At 40.8% G+C, this 18,982-nt stretch overlaps 1 protein-coding gene across 1 annotated transcript in view; it reads left to right on the top strand.

The window, feature by feature from the left end:
• Positions 1 to 18,982, top strand: part of LOC104489235 (breast carcinoma-amplified sequence 3-like) — a gene marked incomplete at its 3' end in the record, with an annotated part of 42,476 nt that overhangs the window by 7,797 nt on the left and 15,697 nt on the right. The window contains exons 4-6 of the mRNA XM_010131377.1: positions 12,889 to 13,013; positions 13,139 to 13,304; positions 14,480 to 14,580. Of these exons, the coding sequence (XP_010129679.1) occupies positions 12,889 to 13,013; positions 13,139 to 13,304; positions 14,480 to 14,580 (392 nt within the window). The remainder of the gene's footprint in view (positions 1 to 12,888; positions 13,014 to 13,138; positions 13,305 to 14,479; positions 14,581 to 18,982) is intronic.

The following is an 18,982-nucleotide window of genomic DNA, read 5'->3' on the forward strand; positions in this document are numbered from 1 at the left end:
TTGCTATGAAATGTAAGCGGGGCTGTATTCAATCAGAATAAGTTGTGAGGTTACTTTTTTTTTTAAGTTTGTTTCTTTTGATTTCCAAACTTTTCAAGCAGAAATGATTTTTGGCTATCAGCAATGGAAGGAGAGAAAGCCAGGTTGAGCATAACGACAAAACTTAAGCCTGGTGTTTTCTTGACCTTATTTTTCCTCTGAAGTGACTGTTCGGTACTATGAAATTCACGTGCGGACTTTCCTCCCGGAGCCAGCTGCGCTGTGGTACTTCCACTGTGCCGTGATAAAACACTTCAAAATAGTTGTTGTGAAAAGTGCTACTAAATACATGTATGTTGTAATGACTAAGAAGATTTTGTGAGCTTCATAAACTGTAACAATTTCAAGTTAATTGATACGGTTCCAACAGTTGATATTTTTCTCTTGCTAATTTTCAAATCTTTTTGCAATTAATACATAAAGCTAGTGAGTGATTGTTATATTCTTTCCCCTCTCACTTCTTGATTGTTCAAATCCCTGAATATTTTCTAGTTAAAAGTCCGATCCATTAATCTACAGATGGCTTTTATATTTTTAAGAAAAATAGATTGAGTATGGCGTGTGGCTGGACAGAACAGTGGGGAGTCCTGCAGGTTCATAACATTTCCTGCGTTTTGGCAAACAGGTGCAGGCACTGTCTTGCTCAGACCCTCATAGCGAGGTGAATTTTACCTTCTGTTTTGTGAACTGGCAATTAGTTTTCATGCGAGAGCCTGTGGATATTCCCTCTCTCTCTGAGCAATCCCCATATTCTGTGCTTGAGTGTTCGGGACATCCTGTAAAATCTGTTACTGTTTTGTTCAGTGCACTGTCTGCACGACGGCGTTCTGAGGTTTACACACCTATTGTCGTGTACACGGGTATCTAGATACACGTCTGTCTGACAGTCCAGTCCTGCTCACGCTGCTGGAAACAGGAATTTCATTAGGCTTGTTGAGCCAAATCGTGAGCTACAAACACGCCATCACCCTGAGCACAGAGGCTGACTGCAGATAAGCTCCTCAGCTTCCTAGAGAATTGTAAAAGGAACTTAGGAAACACTAAGGAAGCAGTAGGAGGGTAATGTTGTGGTTCAGTTCTTCTACACATACATTTCAGTTCCTAATTTTTGCCTTTTTTTTTCTTACAAATTAAACATACGTGAGGGAAAGATTGCACTAGTAGTCAGGTGAATTTTGAAAGTACAGAAAGGCACGCTCTGGGATGAGGGTGGATCAGAGAGAGGTTGGGGTGTGTGTGTGTTGGTCCTCAGAGAGGGGAAGAAACCCAAAAGGTGGCTTGAGTACAGTCAGAGAAGGACAGAACTGTAATTCTGGGCTCTGTTGGCAGCGCTGAGGAGTGGAATAGACACTTAGAGTTAGGTGGGACAAGACATGGAAAGAAAATAAAAAGCCATCGGGGGGGTCTGCCAGGGGGGGAGGTGGGATGATAGGATGATGATTTGGTAAAAAGCTCTTGCTTTACAACAGTAATTCATGCACTGGCCTTCACAAAGGCTGTTTCCCTCATGCTGTGGATACCAGCAAACTTTTCTACAACTACTGCAAATGTAATAAGTCTGCATTCTGTTTAATATTTTTAAATATCTTTAACATATTCGGAGAGTTTTCATATTCATGGTTTTTTTTAAGTAGATTTTACTATTCACAAACTGTCCCAGCTCTATTATTTTGTGCAATCTTTTAAACTAATTAAATTTAAAATATTCAGTGAGGCTTATGTAAGGAGGGAAAACAACAGTCATGGGAAATACCCTGCTGTGTAAATAGAGTTTTCATGAATGAGGATCATAATTTTCAGCGAAGCCTGTGTAGATGTGTCATGCTAAGCCGAAAGCTTCCTTCATTTGTTCTGCATCCAAAAGATTTGATGAAAGAACACAACATTAACTTGAAAAGCTGTATTTATAAAGCAGGGATTTAAGAAGAATGCCTAGGATCCAAGAAGCCTGGCATGCCTAAAATGACCAAATTGAGACAGCAGCCTTAACTTAAACCTCCAGGGGGCAAAGCGTGTGTTTAACATATTTAACATCTGCCCTCATATTTCTAGAAACACATAGCGATGTAAGTCTGTACAGTGTAATATTTAGACAGGACAGCGACCATCTGCCTGGCGCTGGGAAGTGTAGGAGGCATGTATTACTGCAAATGGCAAAAGACAGCTGTATTTACACCTACATGGTCAGCACCTTTAAGCACCGCTCCGAGGAAACAAGGCTCTTCCTTGGGAGCAGCTGCTTAACCTTGTGATTGTGCAGTGATCAGAAAAGGAGACCGACTCGCTATCAGTTGGATTTTACAGTCGCTGCTCAGTGGCTCTGAAAGCAGATTCTTTTTCCGTTGTTGCTGCTTTTGGAGAATTAAAAATTTAATCTGTTGCAGTACATTTCGAAAAGTAAAAAGAAGACTAAAAGAATACCGTATAATTAGCAGCTCTGGCTTTGCCCGCTTTAGTTGCTTTTAACATGTGAAAAGCTTCTTTAGTACTGGACATCTTAATTCAGTTTTGCTGGTTCTTTTAACCAAGAGGTCACGCTGGGTTTTGTTCTGCTAGTATCCAAGACAGCATAATATTTGTCAGGTACTGAAAGGACTGATCAGTGCTCTTAATACCCGTGGTCTGAGGCGGGGCTGCAGAGCATGTCGTTTCACTTGACGGGTGGAATGGCAGTAAATTTTTTTAAAGTGTTCACTGTGGCCCTATGGGAATGAAAGACCAGGATCCGGACTTGAGTCATTACCACGTTGTTCATCACAGAGGCTTTTTTTCCCATGCAAACCTGTAGATTTTGGCACTTTTTCTGATCAGTCATTCAACTCTTACTCTGAATACAATTTACCTTCTCGACGCTGAGTATCTCAGAGCGTTACCTCCCTTCTGGCCGTCCCTATCGCTTCCTCATTCCCTGCCCTCTGTTTCTTCCCTTGCTTCTTCAAGTCTCTCATTGTAACTTCTGCACCTTCATGAAGCACTTAATTTTTGTCCCTCTCTTTTGTCATCGCTTTGACTCGCTTTCCTGGAGTTTGTTCTGTCAGCACATTCTGAGGGGCAGATAGGCTTTCCCAAAGGGGCTCTAACGCTAATGACTGAGGAAGCATCTTATGTTTTAAAGATTAGGGAGATGTAAGACAGTAAAAGAGCTACATTTAATAAGTCTTTCTATATCTGTGCCTCAGTTTCCCCCTCAAAATTTTAACACTGATGCTGAATTCCTCTGCAAGTCTGGTGAATGGGTTAATTCATTGCTCATTTACAAAGAGCTTATAGATTCGAAAGGGGAAGAGCTCTATGATCCATCTCGTGCTTGTCTATAAAAGGCAGTGAATCAGGATATGTTAGAAGACAGCTTTGTGCTTTGCAGTAGCTCTATAAACGTTCCCTGTGTTTGTGGAATGAGTTGTAGTTAGTTTCCAGTTTGTAAGAATGTGGGGACACAGATGAGCTCTAATAGGAAGGAGGGAAATAAAAGCTACAATAATTGCCTCAAAAGAAAAACTATTGTAAAAGCTGGCTGCTCGAACAGCAGCATTTGTTTTAACTCTCTCAAGGGATACGGTCATTATATTTGTATCATACTTCACTCTCAGCTTCGTTAGAGCTTTAGTGAAACACCAGGATGTTACCTGCATTAGCTGGGACTTGTCAGAACAGAGACATGGAGGAAAAGGAATACGCCTTACTTTTTTCCATCCAAAAGATTTACCTAGTGTGGTTTTAAACAAGAAGCGTGATCCCTTCTTCATCCCATTCCTTATTCCACCCCCAACAAGGAAAGGGAGAAGTAGGTGAAGTGTCTGGTGCAATTTTACCATGTTAGTGTTTTGCATTGCTTATATGTACTGAAAATCACTGATATCCACTTGGTTTATTTTTACTCGGAAAGCCTAATTTATCCCAGGTTCTACTACTGAAGCAAACAAAAATAAGGAGTGCAAAGTCATGATGTCATGATAGAATTGAGTAGGAAAAAGTAAATAAAAAAGTCAAGAAAAAAATTTAAAAGTACAGCTAAAGAACTCAGTGCAGTGGTTCAGTTTTCCTGCAGGCTGAAGCAAAAGTAACAAAGCAGCCACTGTAGTGATTTGTAATTGATAGGGAATACAGCGATTTTGTTCAGATGTCACTGTTTATGAAAGGATTCTCGCTACGGCAACATCGAGCGTTGAGGGCGAGATGCAGTGGGTATTGCACAGCTTATTAAAAGCTTAAAAACTTGGAACGTGGTAACACAAAATCAAAGAATGTTTCACTGTTCCACTTGCTGAAACTCAAAGTCACGTAAGAAATCAAGAAAATTGAGTTGGAATTTTGAATCATAAATCATCTTAATTCCATAATTTTCCTTTGGAATTTCTCACTAGCTTTGAGAACGGGGAACCTCAGTGAGTTTGTGCCTTGGCGTTGCTCTGTTACTGTCACCGAGCGTGGCCATCTGGTGCTGTCTTTTCAAGGTTGGGTTCTCCTGTAATTGGTACATTCGCTCTCCCTCAATTCACATAACATCCATATTATGTGAAGGAAATAGCGAACAATTGCGTATGTAAATATCATAGGAAAAAAATGGCCATCTTCAAAGAAATGAGGTCTCATGAACAGGAAGGAAATGCTGTTTTCTCCCTCACATTTCAGGCTTTTTATTAAGACTCTGCTGTAGTCTTTGAAAGCATTACTACTTTTCTTCCTGATACGAGATTTTTGTATCCATGTTAAAAGCAAACGAGCAAAACCCTTAATTGAAGCATGTATCCACCTGGCTCAATTTGTAATTAAAATAGAATTTGTTAATTTGCAAGTGTAATCAGGTCACCACGGTACAATGTGGAAAAAAAAAAGCCTGTGTTATCTGCTAAAATGTTCTGATGAGCTCAGCTAAATGTCATTTCCCTGCTTTTTGCAGACAGAGAAACTGAGGCAGAGAGTAAATAAAAAAAAATACTGGCCAAAACATCCAGGACCATAAAGTAGAAATCGTAAGCGCCCGGTCGGATTTGAGCAGCCTCCAGCGACTCTTCACGTTTACCCTAGCTACTTTGCCGGGTTTAAACGCTCGCAGCTCTGGGTTATGCAGAAGACGTTACGCTCCGTTCAATATTTAAGCAGTGCAGTGGTGCTGGGCTGGGCTGCTGAGCCGCTCGAATGGTCCTCGGCTCGGGGACAGGATGTGTTGGCTGGGTAGGAGCTGGTACAGTTCCCACAATCGAGTTGGGTTTTATCATGGTTCAAAGGTGACACGCTATGGCCAGAAAGGCGGCTGGTCCCCGCAAAGTGTTAACCAAGCGTTTATTTCCATACGGACAGTTAAAGGCTGGTCCGTCGTTCAGAGTTCAAAATACACTTTTGGCCTATATTGCTAATAAAAAAAATAGAGTTTTTTTCTGCAACATTCTGTTCTTTATTGGATTTTTACATCTTTGAATGTTGAAGAATATGTCTTAGGTTTGTACCTTCACATAAATGTTTTTTTGAAGACAATGTTTTCATGTGCGTGTGTCAAATTGAGTGCGCAGAAATCTTTTTTATCAGGCCGATATCCTTTTAATTTTGTTGGCATATGGCTCAGCACTTCGTACATCTTTCTGTGATAGATTTTTGCTGTTAGTTCATTGCCTGAAAATGTTTTGTGTGTTTCAACTCGCCAGAATTTATGACTGAGTTAAAGTATAAAAAGAAAAATGACATATTGGCATGTACGAAATCAATTATTCAGCAATTTTGTGGATGTTGTTACATCCTAAATGACAGTCAAAGAAGCCTTGAGCATGTGAGTAGCTCTAAATTTACCTCCTGTTCCTCCTTTTGAGATTTTATGCAAATGTCAGTATGGCGATGGCTTTTTCAAGGGTGATGTGAAGAACAGGGGAGGTATCCAGTAAAAGTGCACCAAATTTAATGGAGTATGGTTCCACTTTTAAAAAACTATACACTGTGTGAAATACTTGAACAAAAAATAAAGCAAAATCATGGTATAGATAAATTATGGAGTGGCCAAAGCCCAAAGCTCTGTATCAGGTGATTTTTAGCATCAAATACATCAGAAATAAGTTAGGGTTCTCTGTCCTGCATTCCATGCAAGGTTTTAAGTGGGGCAATAAGATTGCTGTGTCATACACTTGCCAAAGATTTTTAATTTAATGGTGTGTTTCTATCCTAGGAAAAGGGCTGAGTAATTTTCTGTAAAAGGTTGTGCTTGTACCTGCCATTGTTTTTACTCAGGACTTGCCTCTTTCCAGTAAACCTGTAAAACGGTCCCGCTCAGACCATCGGTGTTCCCTGGAAAACACCCACATAGTTATTGCTAATTTTCTGTTAGTTTTGACTTCAATGTCTATTTGAGGCTCTTGGCTCAGATTTGTCCGGAGATTTCAGGAAAGTGACCTAAGCTGTGTGTGACGTCGGTGACGACGTTAAGGCTCGCTTGCCACCGAGGCATTGCCCGCCGTTGTGCATGCAGGGCCACCTGCCAGCTCCTGCCTCGGGACGTGGTGCATTGGCGGTGAGACTTGACGTGAGCAGTTCCGTGTGCGAGCGTCAGCACGCTGGTGACGTTAGAGGTCTCCATCTCTTTCCGGGCATCATGGGTTGTTATAAAATCTGTTTTGTTTACCTTCTGCATAAATCTTAATAGCATGATATACAGTGTACTTGTTGGTAATCGAGTTCTCATCTAATTCCTGTGCATTTTTCCCCTTTACATGAAGACCTTACCTGTTTGGAGCAGGATGTTTTTCCATAAAAGCTCCATGGTGAGTTCCCAGTTCAAACCCAGCATGCCTATAATTCATTTGCTGTCCTCTGTGCTTAGACTTTTTAATTCTGGATTATTTTTTTAATTTGTTTCCTTGCATGGCTGATCCATAGGTGGAAGCACTGCATAATTTTGCTTTCAAACGATGGATTCATGTTCCCCATCAAGCATTGCCAAAGAAATGCATTCACTTTTTTTTTTGTTTTTAGCTGTGAGAGAGCATTTAATTTTTAAGTAGCAGAGGAGTTGAAGAAGTAAATTATTTCCCAGTGGGCAAAAATGATTGCAGTATCTTTCCAAAATGAGCCTCATTTTCTATACAGCTTCCTTTCTTATTGCAGCACTAAGCTGCTTACGGACTGAAAACATTGGCAGTGACCTCTCAAAAATAAGCCAGATTAGCAGTGAGTGGACAGTAAAGTATAGCAGTAAGAGAGATGAAGCAAGTAGAATGGGCACTGAAAAAAAGGGAGGCTTATCACACTTGGAGAAAAAAACCCACAGTTCATTAAAATCGGGATATTCGAAACAATAAGAGGTTTTCATTTTAATGTGTAAAACTGCAGCTATTACAAAAATACAGACAGAGGGAAAACCAGGGGTTAGCAAATTTCCCTCTGATGGAGTTTGGTTCAGTATTCACTCAGGGCTACATAACCTCCAGCCACCTTTTTGTAATGAGATGGGGGTTAGGCACAGAGAATGGAAGAAGTCTGAACATCTTACAGCTTTCTTAGAAAACACAGCAACTTCCAGCTAGGAGCTTTTGGGGGATTCTTGTGTGTGTTTGGGGGTTTTTTTGAGTTTAGCTAAGGACACTTACTAGCTATGTCTGTCAGTATAGAGTGTTTGCCTACGGCTCTTGTTTCTCCTGCTAGAAATTTGTTCCACATCTATCACCCCTTTACATCTGTGTCAAAATATTATCATCAGCAGAAAGAACTTCTTAAACACTTTGTTAGGATACAGACTTCTGAAGAGAATGGCAGGGGACAGCTGATGAGGGGTATGGGAGCTCTACCAAAGGCAGGAAAAGCAAAGGCACTAAGTACGACGCTAACGGAAGGAAGGTGACATTGCCTTATTATTCCTAGAGAAGATCTGGGTACTGAAGTAGTCTGCCCAAGAACCCTTTCTCAAGGCAGTTCACGATGTACCCGAGTATGTCATCTGATGGTGATCTGAGAACTGAGAAGGCTCTGGAAGAAGAGTTTGTAAAGTGGATTGTCTTAGCAAATGGGTAGGTCCGTCACCGTTGGATGAAGCAGCAGAGACACTTCTCAGACAGAAATTATTTTAGACTGAGGCAAGATTAAAAGGCCTGGATTAAAGAGGGGAAATTATGAAATAGACTCAAAAATTGTTGCCTGTCTTTCACAAGACTCTTTTGTGGTTTGTTTAATGCCAGTGCTAGCTCAAAAATATGGTCTTTACTAGCCTAGAGAGAAATTAGGATAAAAAACACACTTTAGGGGGTGGGTAGAAATCATGTTGTTTCCATTAAGGTCTTAATGAGAACTAAAATTGTGTAAACAAGATGAATGGAGATTTGACAGCTTGCTGCTTGGTGAATAAAGGAGCCTACCATTTCTTTTCTTGTTTCTTCGTGCTTTATTCATGATCTGACAGCTGGAACCATGTCTTTGTTTTCTAGTCTTACACACAATGATAAGTGAGTTAAAATTTATGTATTTTGAGAGAGATACGTTTTTTCAGTAATTGTATGTGTAATTGCAAATTTCATGCAGTATTTTTCTCCTGATGCTTTTGTTGCTGCTTAGGTAGTCCAGATAAAACTTTTACCTTCAGATAGCAGAGATGTTGCCATTTCAGTGGCTTTAGCTGCGGGGTTGTAGATAAGTGCTTTTGTTTCTATGAATCTGATGTATTTGAAGCCTGTTTGTTACGGACAGAAAACCAACGTCATTCTCAATCTTTGCAGACTCTATTTGATTGGTAATATTTGAATTTGTAAAGCAGTTCCTTTGTTTCATATGTATGCAGTTTATTTTTAAATCATGTCACTTGTTTGACTGTCAACTTAAAGAGTAATTTAAGAGCCAGCAGTATTTTATGAGACATAAAGCTCTTTAGGAACACTCCACTGCTGTACTGCATGGCCTCTGGTTTTCGTAGTTACCTGTGCTTTTCTAAATATTTTGGTAGTATTCATTCTTTCTTACAAAAAGTATAAAAATAAATGAAAAACTAAACTAGTTAAAATACAGTCATTAGTTACTGTTTTTCTAAAGAGCTAACAGAATCCATTTCCAAAGTTCGATTCGTTACAAAAGTCAACAAGTGGTAGCACTGAATCGTCTCAGGAGCTCTTAATCTTGTTGTGTTGTCGACATGAAAGAACTTGCACGGTATTGCTGAGTCTCTTAATTTCTTTTTAAGATCTGACAAAGTGACGTCTTAATTTTCTTCTTTAGTTGACTCCCATCACTTTTTATGTCACTTAAGTAGAAAATGCTCACGTATGTTTTTCAGTGGACTCATATACATCTACATCTCGGTGCTCCTGCCTTTAAAATGGAAATATTCCTCCAAAATCATATTAGAGGAGTCGATTATTGTCAACCACACAGATTTCCCCAATACTGTGCTGTTTAGGTGGAGGTGGGATTAACTTGACTTTCACTAGGTGACTTTGTCCTTGACTTCAGGTGAATGTCAGCTCTTGGTGACTGAAATGACGCGAAGGTGGTCTTCAGCTGAGGCACAGCCCTTACTGAAGTTCTAGCAGAACAAGAACTACGCAAGTGAAAGGGGTTTTATTACTGTTCTAATCCTGCTGTGGGTTTCTGCACAGATACAATCGAAATGTGAATCCTGCTGTGTCTCATTGAATTCTTGGTGTAGTTACATAGTTGGGTAGACCCAGGCAGGAAAAAGCACACTGCCTTTTTATCCTCCTTGTGCCTTAAATACAGCACTCTTGTTCCTCCTGTGGAAGATTGAAATTAAAAGGGTGAATGCTTGGGTCCCATTAGCTTCACCTTCTGGTTTTCAGTGTTGATTCCCAACAACCTGCACTTCGTCCTGCGTTGCAACCCTTTGCAGTAAGAATATGGTACAATCTTTTGAAAATTAGCATATTCTTTTAAATTAACTGTTCTTAAAAGTGAGGCCGAACATGCCCTAACTTCAGTTCTTGGAAAAATTTATGAAGTGCTGACAGGCTAAGAGCAAGGAAGGAGCAGGAGTTCGTAGCAGAAACAAGTCATTCACCACCTACCTTCAACATCATTGTTTTGTTATCATTTATAAAGCTGAGGGGATGTTTGCATCTACATAATAATGAGGATTTATAGTTTCCAAGTTGTTAAAATATCACAATGATGTGAAAATATGTTTTTCTAATGGCGTTCCTGTTACCGAAGAGGAGAAATTTGAGCTGGAATGTATTGATGAAAACTTGGGGATAAAGTACAAATGGTGGCAAAATGAAAGAATCCTTAGTTACAATAGTTCTCAGAACAGACTTGTTGACATCTCAGCAGATTTTTCAGTCTTTTTTGTTTGTTTGTTTGTCTTCATTTCTTAGCAGGACTAAGTTTAACCACATGAGTAATCGTGTTTTATAAGGTCTGCTCTTTCTGTCTACAGAACATCATTCCTGAAGGGCAAATGCCTTGGCACTGAAACCAGCACTTAAATGCCTGACTCAAAAGATGAACGTTGTAAAGACATGATGCAAATAGGACGTAGCTTAGACTGTTTCCTCCCAGGCTGTTTAGATCTGTATTTGAGCAGAGGTCTGGGGGTGAAAGTGTGGACACTATTCACTAAACACGGGGTTAGACTTCCAGATGCCCTCCTGCTTAAAGGCTTGCAGAAATTGAAGTCACTTATATCTCTGTAGAAGTTTACTCCAGTTTGTACTTGAGAATAGCATTTGCTCACGTTTCTAATAAATAAATATGCTAATATAAATTTGAATATTTTAATATAGGTCATGAAGTGCCCCTGCAAGCAAGGTTGTATATTTATAGTCAGGAACTTTTCGGAACACGGATTTCTGGCCCAGTAGTCCATAGCCATAGTTTTAACAGTTGGATATTAAGTGCTTTGTGGTGGTTCAATATCGAAGTTACTGACTATAAATTGCAATTGCCCTTTTGGGACATTCTAGCTTCTGTGTGTACAAGAGCTTCAGGACTGGTCTCAGCCCATGGAAGTTTGTCTAATATTTCCATTGACTTGGGTCAGTGTGTTGGAATTCCTTTTGAAAGACCTTTTCTTTTTCCCTTTCTGACTGACTCACGTGAGCATCAGCTTGCAGCGTGCGTGATTTACGGCTGGCAGCTTAACCCCCCTGCTTCAGGGAGCCGTCGGTAAAACTGGCAGAGCAATAACACTGCACAAGGTGTTGGGAAGCTCAGTTACACTTTCTGCAAATCCCTTTCAGAACCTTGGCTGAAAATACAGCGTGAGGGCAAACAATTAGTCTTTTATCCCATTTTCATGAATGACCTCATTTCCGGTGTGCCTCACAAAAAGTGTTTGCGGCTTTAGGTGAGTTCAAGTTGAAGGCGATTTTAAGTGGTTCAGGTTGCCTGCCAGTAGCGATGCAGGCTGTATGCTTTTATCCACATGCCATATTTTCCACGTGTCACTTACTACAGCTGGTTGTTGGAAGGAAATGAAGTGTTTGGGATCCGTGCAGGGTTTGCCATTTATTTCAGTGAGATCAGGACTGAGCTGTAAGGGACCAAGACGTAGGTCTTTGGGCACGTGCAGGTTCTGCAGCTGGGTGCAGGAGTTTGAGAAGCCCAGCTTGTAGAATAATTTTGGTTTAACTTGCTTGTCTTAAGTTGTTTTTACGTTTATCCATAATCTGTTCTTACTTCAATATCCCTGTTGGTTCATTCTGTTCAACCGCTTCACCTGTATACAAGTAATTTGTCATTAACAAAAAAGGATAAGATTAATTAAGTGCCGTTATAATTACACACAGTATTTGAGTTGCTTTCTGCTGTTTTAAAATATTTTCTGCTGCTTAATTCCATCATAATATTTGCAATAATTTGTACACACATATATGCACACACACACTTGCCAGAATTGAGGATCGTTACTTGAAAAACAGCCAGGTTACTGTGACTGTGAAATCACAGGCTGATATAACCTGGAACAAGAAATTAGTAGAAGAAAAAAGGAAAGAAGGGAGAGGTAACAAGAGAAGGGAGCAGAGAAATATAGTAGAGACAGAAATATAAAATACACTAGTTACAAAGACTGGGGAAAAAAGGGACTGTGGGGAAAGAGGAATCCCAGCTGAACTTCTCCAATAGCTTTTCTCTTGAGGAGAGGGCGAAATCCTGCTTTAATGACCTGAGGAAACAGGCAGTGCTCTGAAGGTAGTTTTGAGTCCATACAAAGCGGGGTGTGAGGTGTCCGTAAGGAGGCACACTGACTGTTCCTGTGAGGAGGAACACTGAAGAAGGGGTCAGTGAAACAATGATAAACCAGTGGATGTGCTGCCTGCACATTGTGGATTTTTCAGAGGAGAATGTACCTTAATCTCTTTTGATGTGATGTAACACACAGCTCATGAGTGTATGCACTGTTTCCCCTTCCTTGTATCCCCTGCATGTTGTTCGCTCTTACCCGTTTGCCCACATCACGTAGATCCTAGTGGCTTCAGTGGCATCAGGACTGTGCTGAGCTACAACTGATTGGTGTTGGCATCGTTTCTACGCTGCTTTTGAAAATGCAAGGAATTACCAACCACCTGGGATGACTGACCCAGAATCCGTATTTTCATTCCAAAAGGACTTACAATTATAAATGTTTGTATTCGCTTTGGAAGTTGTTTCTGTTGAATGCAAATATTCAATATTGGGTCTTTTAAACAGTCCAACTAATTCTCCATTATGAGCCAGTGCTGTTCTTCAAGTTCATGAGTTCAGTGATCAAGGGGAATTTGGGGTCTGTTACTGAGAAGCACTAAGCATCTGTAAATCCTGTGAAATCTTAAGGGGACTGCAGATCTTTACCATTTCTGAATTAATATCTTAGAATTACTGTTAAGGAAGGGATGTCTTAATTTTTGAGAATTAACTTTCATAATTTTGTTTTGTTTTTTCTTTAAGCAAATCCAAACCAGCTCCACAGATCTCACCCAGTAAGTCTGTGGGAGGAGAATTTTGTGTCGCCGCAGTCTTTGGATCATCGAGGTCCTGGTTTGCAAACAATCCTGGTCTGAAAAGAGAAAAAGGTTGGTGTATTTCAAAAATGGGACTTGCATTTAAATTTAACTTCTTTATTTCTTTGTGATAACTTCTGAGCAGATGGTGCTTATCTGTGCTATTGCACTAAGGTCTTCCTTCTTCTTGCAAACAGATCAGTCGAAACAGTTTGTTGTGGAGTCACTGTATATTATCAGTTGTTACGGTAGCCTGGTGGAGCACGTCTTGGAACCGCGTCCGCTGAGCACTGCTCCAAAGATCAGTGATGACACACCTTTGGAAATGGTGACGTGCCCACGAGCCAGCTGGACTTTGGTTAGGTAGCTCATTCCTTTTACTTTTTCCTCTTATTGTCTGGAAAATGGTCGTGATCGGGTTTTTTGTGGAAGGGATGAATGAACTGCGTCATGATTGTCACTCACATTTGTATCTTAAAGCTTATCTTAAAGACTCTCCAAGTTTTCCATCAGAAGAGAGGACTCTCAATATCAAGGTCTTCCCTACCTTTTCATGTAGTTCTGTCAGTGCTTACATGTCTAACAGGAGTTAACTATCTAACTCCTCCTGCAGACACGGCACTACATGGCGTGTTTGCAGCTCAGTAGAGTTCGTGGTGATTTTAAATGATCAGATTGTAATTAGCTTTTGATATAGGGACTAGAAACAATTATTTTAATAGTGTTAAAGCACAGAACTGTGCCATGAGACACGAGTGAAGTTTCCACGATGAGGCATTGCAAAGAATTAGGCAAGTTATCCTGCAAGTAGCTGAAGATAGCATTTCTTTAGACAGTTGAAGAAATTATTCCTGACATGTGGAAGAAAGTAAACAAAAATTGATGAGAAAGTGTTGTCAGTGCTTTTGACATTTTAAAATATTTTTCTATCGATTTTTCTTGGCTCCTGTATTCCTTAGTGCTGCTTATGGCTGGCTAGATTGATCAATACTTGATTTACCAAGCTATTTAGGAATGGCCCACCCTAATTAAAATTACAACACAGACTCCTAGACCATTATTGTTGAAATGAGCAGGTTGTAATGGAATTGAAAATTCTAATTGGATCAATAGTCCATAACTTTACACAGCTTTATTTTCACAGTTTGTAAATGCTCGATGACTTTACGATATCGAAGCAATGCTAGTTAACAGAACAAAAAAGTTCCCCAGTTTCTGTTGCGTGTTTGTATAACGTCAGCATGACATACAATGGCCCTAAATGTATTTACGGAGTTAATCTAAACCACCCTCATCATTTCTTTTTCCTGCACAATACACGCTGCAGTCAACAAACAAGTATTGTCTTTGCCTCACAATCTGCACAATTTGGTCCTGCTGCTCAACTGCCTGTGGTGTACTGCAGTGTTTGAACAAGCTAATTTAAATAATTACAAACATTTTGTGAGCTTGTATAGATAATTACATGTGATGACAGAAACACTGATTTACATTCTCTCTATTAGTTTAAATATTAATAGTCTTGTGTTTTACCTCAGAACTCCTCAGTGGAATGAGCTCCAACCACCATTTAATGCAAACCATCCACTGCTCCTGGCTGCGGATGCTGTGCAGTACTACCAGTATCTTCTTGCTGGCTGTAAGTAGCTGACAGCTTTTTGTCTTATGAGCACGTTTTAAGCCAAGTGCGTCTTTCCGAGTTGGTTTTTCAGCCTGCTTCACGTAAACAACTGTATTAGTAATTGTAGAGCAGCGAATATTGGGTTTTTCAGATACGACTCGAAGTTGTGAGGTTATCGTCTAGCCAAATTCTGAGTGCTTGGCAGGCCTGGCAAGTATGACCCACTAGATCTCCAAAGTCTTCAGGGTTTCTTCACCTCATTTCTCGTCATGCTTTTAGCTGTTTCCTCTCATGAATTCAATAGTCAGTGACAAGCGAGTGCATCTGCATGTTCGCTTTCCCCTGGAACTCCCGGTTGCTGGGCTACTTCCAGCCAGAGTCTCAGACAGCTGCTTCCCGCGGGAGCCTTGGCATCGCTTCCAGGGACGGCTGCCCACCTGCCTCCTCCTGTGTCTTAGCCAGCCACATCGTCAGCAGGGAGCCAATGTGCGTGGCGTTTTGCATATTCAGAAACAGTTATGTAGCTATTGTCTATAGGTATATCTATATTATATATATATATAAACCCATGAGGTTTATATTGGTTTTATAGATAAATTGAGTATTTATTTTATTTCTAGTTTCTACGATCCCCAAAAGACAAGAATATTAACAGTGAATAGCAAATCTCTCTTTTTTTATTTAGGGCATAGTCAAGATCAAAGAGATAAAAAGTCAAAGTTTCACCAGGGAACAAGTCTTGGTGTATGTAAAGGTTCTCCTGGGGAAAGCAGACCCTCTGCACAGTTGTCGGTGCAGCTCACAGCAGCACGTTGTGTGATAAAGGCATTTCAAAACACAAAAAATGGGCATCTGGGCCCAAAGGCAGCGTGTCTGCTTGCGACGGGTAGAAGTGACATTGGTGCCAGATCGGATCTGCTGCTTCTACCTGTCCATCTGCTGCGTGTGCTCCAAGCTCAAAATGTTGTGGAAACCTCCGGGGTTGGGGTCTTCCTTTTTCCATGCTGCAGAGAAAAAGGAATACAGCTCAAAAGGTAGAAAAGAATATGAAAAAGTGATTAATAACACACAGCACTGTTAGACGAGCCTTTTGGCTAGAATTTTTTGCTAGATTCCTGTGTTGTTTTACTCCCATTTACCGGTATGTGAGGTCTGCTTTGAGATTAAAGGTGGTCACAAGGATGTATTTGGATCGTGAAATATTTTCCTGTGTGCGTACGGATCGCTATTTTCAGATGAGGATGTCTGCAATTAGGTGTGCAAGCCTGTACTTCAGTTTCCATATAAATGTTTTGAAGCATTGAGTACCGTCTAGTCAACAAATACATTTGTCATTTGTATCAAAGCCTTTAACGGACCCTGTTAACTACTGAGCGCAAGTCTAACTCCATGGTGTAGTTTAAGGTAGCTGCTGCCACGCGGTCTGCTTGTGAGGCCAACAACTCATTTTGATATTTGCATTTTTCTCCACTGTTTATGCACCTGTTGCTGATGACGACATTCAATAGCTTTTATGGTAAGAGGGTGAAAAAGGTAACCGGGCTCGTTCACAGAAACTGCAGAGTTTCCGTAAGTCCTGTTTAGCCAGGCGTGTTTGCAGGGAAGAACATAATTTGTGTCCTGCCTTTTCCAGCACTTTTATCCTCTTGGCCTGTTAGTCATTAAAATATCTGCGAAAGACAAAGCATCGGGATAAAAGGACACTCTCCATTGCTGCGTGCATCTATCGTTCTCTAGGGCTGCCAGGCTATTGCGCGGCACAGTTACCTGACCAGAGTATCAAACGTAGCCTCTGCAGGGGAAAGAGCAAAACCGCCTAGTCCTCAAACCGTCTCCACGACGAGCTTTAATTCACAAGCACCACCTGTGTCTGTGAGCCCTTGCAGCTTGCTTGCTTGTTTGGGGCAGGTTTCTTCCCTCGCCTCACCTCCCTGGTGGGACCTCTCTGCTCTGGTTTTAGATGTCTTTATCATCCTCATTGGTTTCAGGGCTTTTCCCTGCATGCTCTAAGTGTGTAAATATATATGTTATTGTCTGTAGTGTGCAGTGTGGGTCCAAGAGCACGGAATGCTTTCTGAAGAATTTTGGATGCTTTGTAGAAGTAGTTTGTCTGCTTTTTCGTTTCCGTTGACATAAAAAGCCATGTTTTGCATAGGTATAGCCTGAACAAAAGCCTTTCTGTGAGTATCAGTGCTTATACACACAAGTCACATCGATCCCACGTGCTGAAATCAGGGGTGGATGTAGCTCACTCCATGCGTTTCATTCACAGCTCAAATACTAAATGGTTTTGTCCTGGAAACTTTTTAAAGGAAGCAGCGTAGCTGAGTTCCAACTTATTAATGAATTTGTATTATTTGAATTACAATGAAGAGTTTCAGTTCAAGTTTTAATTCACATAATAGGAATTCTTGAAGATGGGTGTGGAATGTAAAGAAAAATAGAATAATAAATGCTAAAGACAAAAGAAGGTTTTAAAGAACATAGTAAAATGGCATTAACAGAAAAAATTCTGTATATCTGATCTTCTTTGAAGTTTTATTTGTCCGCTGAACTAATTTTATCTGAAGATCGGCAGTGAAGTTTCTGAAAAAAATGGAGTTGAACCAGGATTCACACAAAAGAGCCCAAGACACCTGTTAGCTTTCCCCCTATTAAACAGATGCTAAAACGAAGTTATCTGGCTCTGCTTACCTGCAGCAACGTAATGAGCTGACATTAGCTGAAGCCTGTGGTTTGATGTGCTATCGCTTCCGTCAGTGAGTTTAATTGCCAGCAAATGGCTAAATAGGGGTTTCGGGTGAATGTTACATCTGTCTGCCACGTTAGCGGTAAGAGGAATTCTGGCGCCGGTTCAGGGTCACTATTTGTATCTGTCTATCAGGGGCAGAATACAGCAGTTTCTCTCAGTTTCTGTATAGCATTTCTGCCAATTGTTTGGCTCCATTAAGTGTGCAGGGGAAATAAAAGCCTGAATGACCAAGTCACAAGGGGGTATGGATAGACCCTTTCTTTGTCCACACTCAGAACATTGCATTAGGTCTCATTATCCATTTATAATAAGTGACCTTTGCCCCCTGGGTCATTGGAAAATACTCAGTGTGCTTTTTAGCACAGAGTACCTCTGTCAGCAGACGGATGGAACAATGAAACGTCTGGCAGTGTGCTTGGAGGGCTGCACTGGGCAGGTTTTCATAAATATCCAGTCTGATGCCAAAACACAGGACTAAAAACTTCCTTAGTCTCCAGAAAGTATCAAGTAGGCCCATGAGTTCTTGTCGTAAAAAGAGAATATCCTAAAAATACTGCATTTAGTTATTTACACACGGCTCGGCTTCTAGTATTTGTGAAGAATCTTAAAGTTACATTCGTAGCTAGTAAGGAAGTAACAAGGCACCATTGTTTGCAGAAATATTTTGTACAACAAGTGTCCAAGACCTTTATCCCAAGGGTATTCATAAGTGGATTAGCACAGCTGCTTCGCTGCTTTGAGGTCATCTGCGACATCTGCTGCAGAAAGCTGGATGGGAGCGTGCAGCGCGTACCTACCTGTGCGCTGCTGCACGGCCACGGCTGGTGCAGAGAGGTGGGGACGTGGGGAGGGGGAGATCTGGACCCTGCTGTAAATTCCTGGCTTGAGAGTGAGCTTGCTTATTAAATTACACAACTGCTGGCTTGCGGGGAGCATCAGTATCCTACTCCTGACTGTTCCAGGCTCTTTGCAGTTGGTCAGAGTAAAAATACCCAGTGCCAAGAATTTTCTGGCTAGATGTTTCTCTCGTACCCTTCTCAGATTTAATTAATGATATTTTACCTTATTTGTGTCTCTAGTATTCCCTTTTTTTTTTTTTTGCCTTTATTCTGAGCAACTTCAAAATCTGATCACAACAGAGGAAGGAGATGTTAAGTCACATTTTATTCTTCCGAGATGTTTATACTATAACATAAATACCATCACCTGGCATGGTCAGACTGTCCTGGCAGACCTGACCGCGGGAGGCGAGCTGTGCGGCGGGGGGGACACTGCCTGCGTACAGAGGAGGGTCTCTGGTGTCTACAGGAACATGTGAGGTAAAGGACTTGGCTTTCCTCAGGGAATCACTAAGATTCATCATTATTTATTCTTTAAAATACTACTCGCTTCCTGCTGTTTAGTACTAGGAATTAAGATCCTTCTGGTAGTAGAGATGCTGGAGGCGCGCTGTTAGGGTGTGCTTTTCCTGACTATCTCCTGCTCAGGTTTTTTTCTAATGAATACTTTCCTCTCTATTATCACAACCCAAAGTCTTACATATTTGGTTGACTTAACCCATGTTTCTGTTGTCTGGCTTCTGTACCCTCCCTTTCTGCATGTTTGAATTCATACGTCGTGTGTGTAGTGGAATTGCAGTGAAAACAGGTCGCTTTGCCTATCAGCAGG

The sequence above is a fragment of the Buceros rhinoceros genome, unplaced genomic scaffold (genome assembly GCF_000710305.1).
Source record: "Buceros rhinoceros silvestris isolate BGI_N320 unplaced genomic scaffold, ASM71030v1 scaffold2412, whole genome shotgun sequence".
NCBI classification, from domain to species: Eukaryota; Metazoa; Chordata; class Aves; order Bucerotiformes; family Bucerotidae; genus Buceros; species Buceros rhinoceros.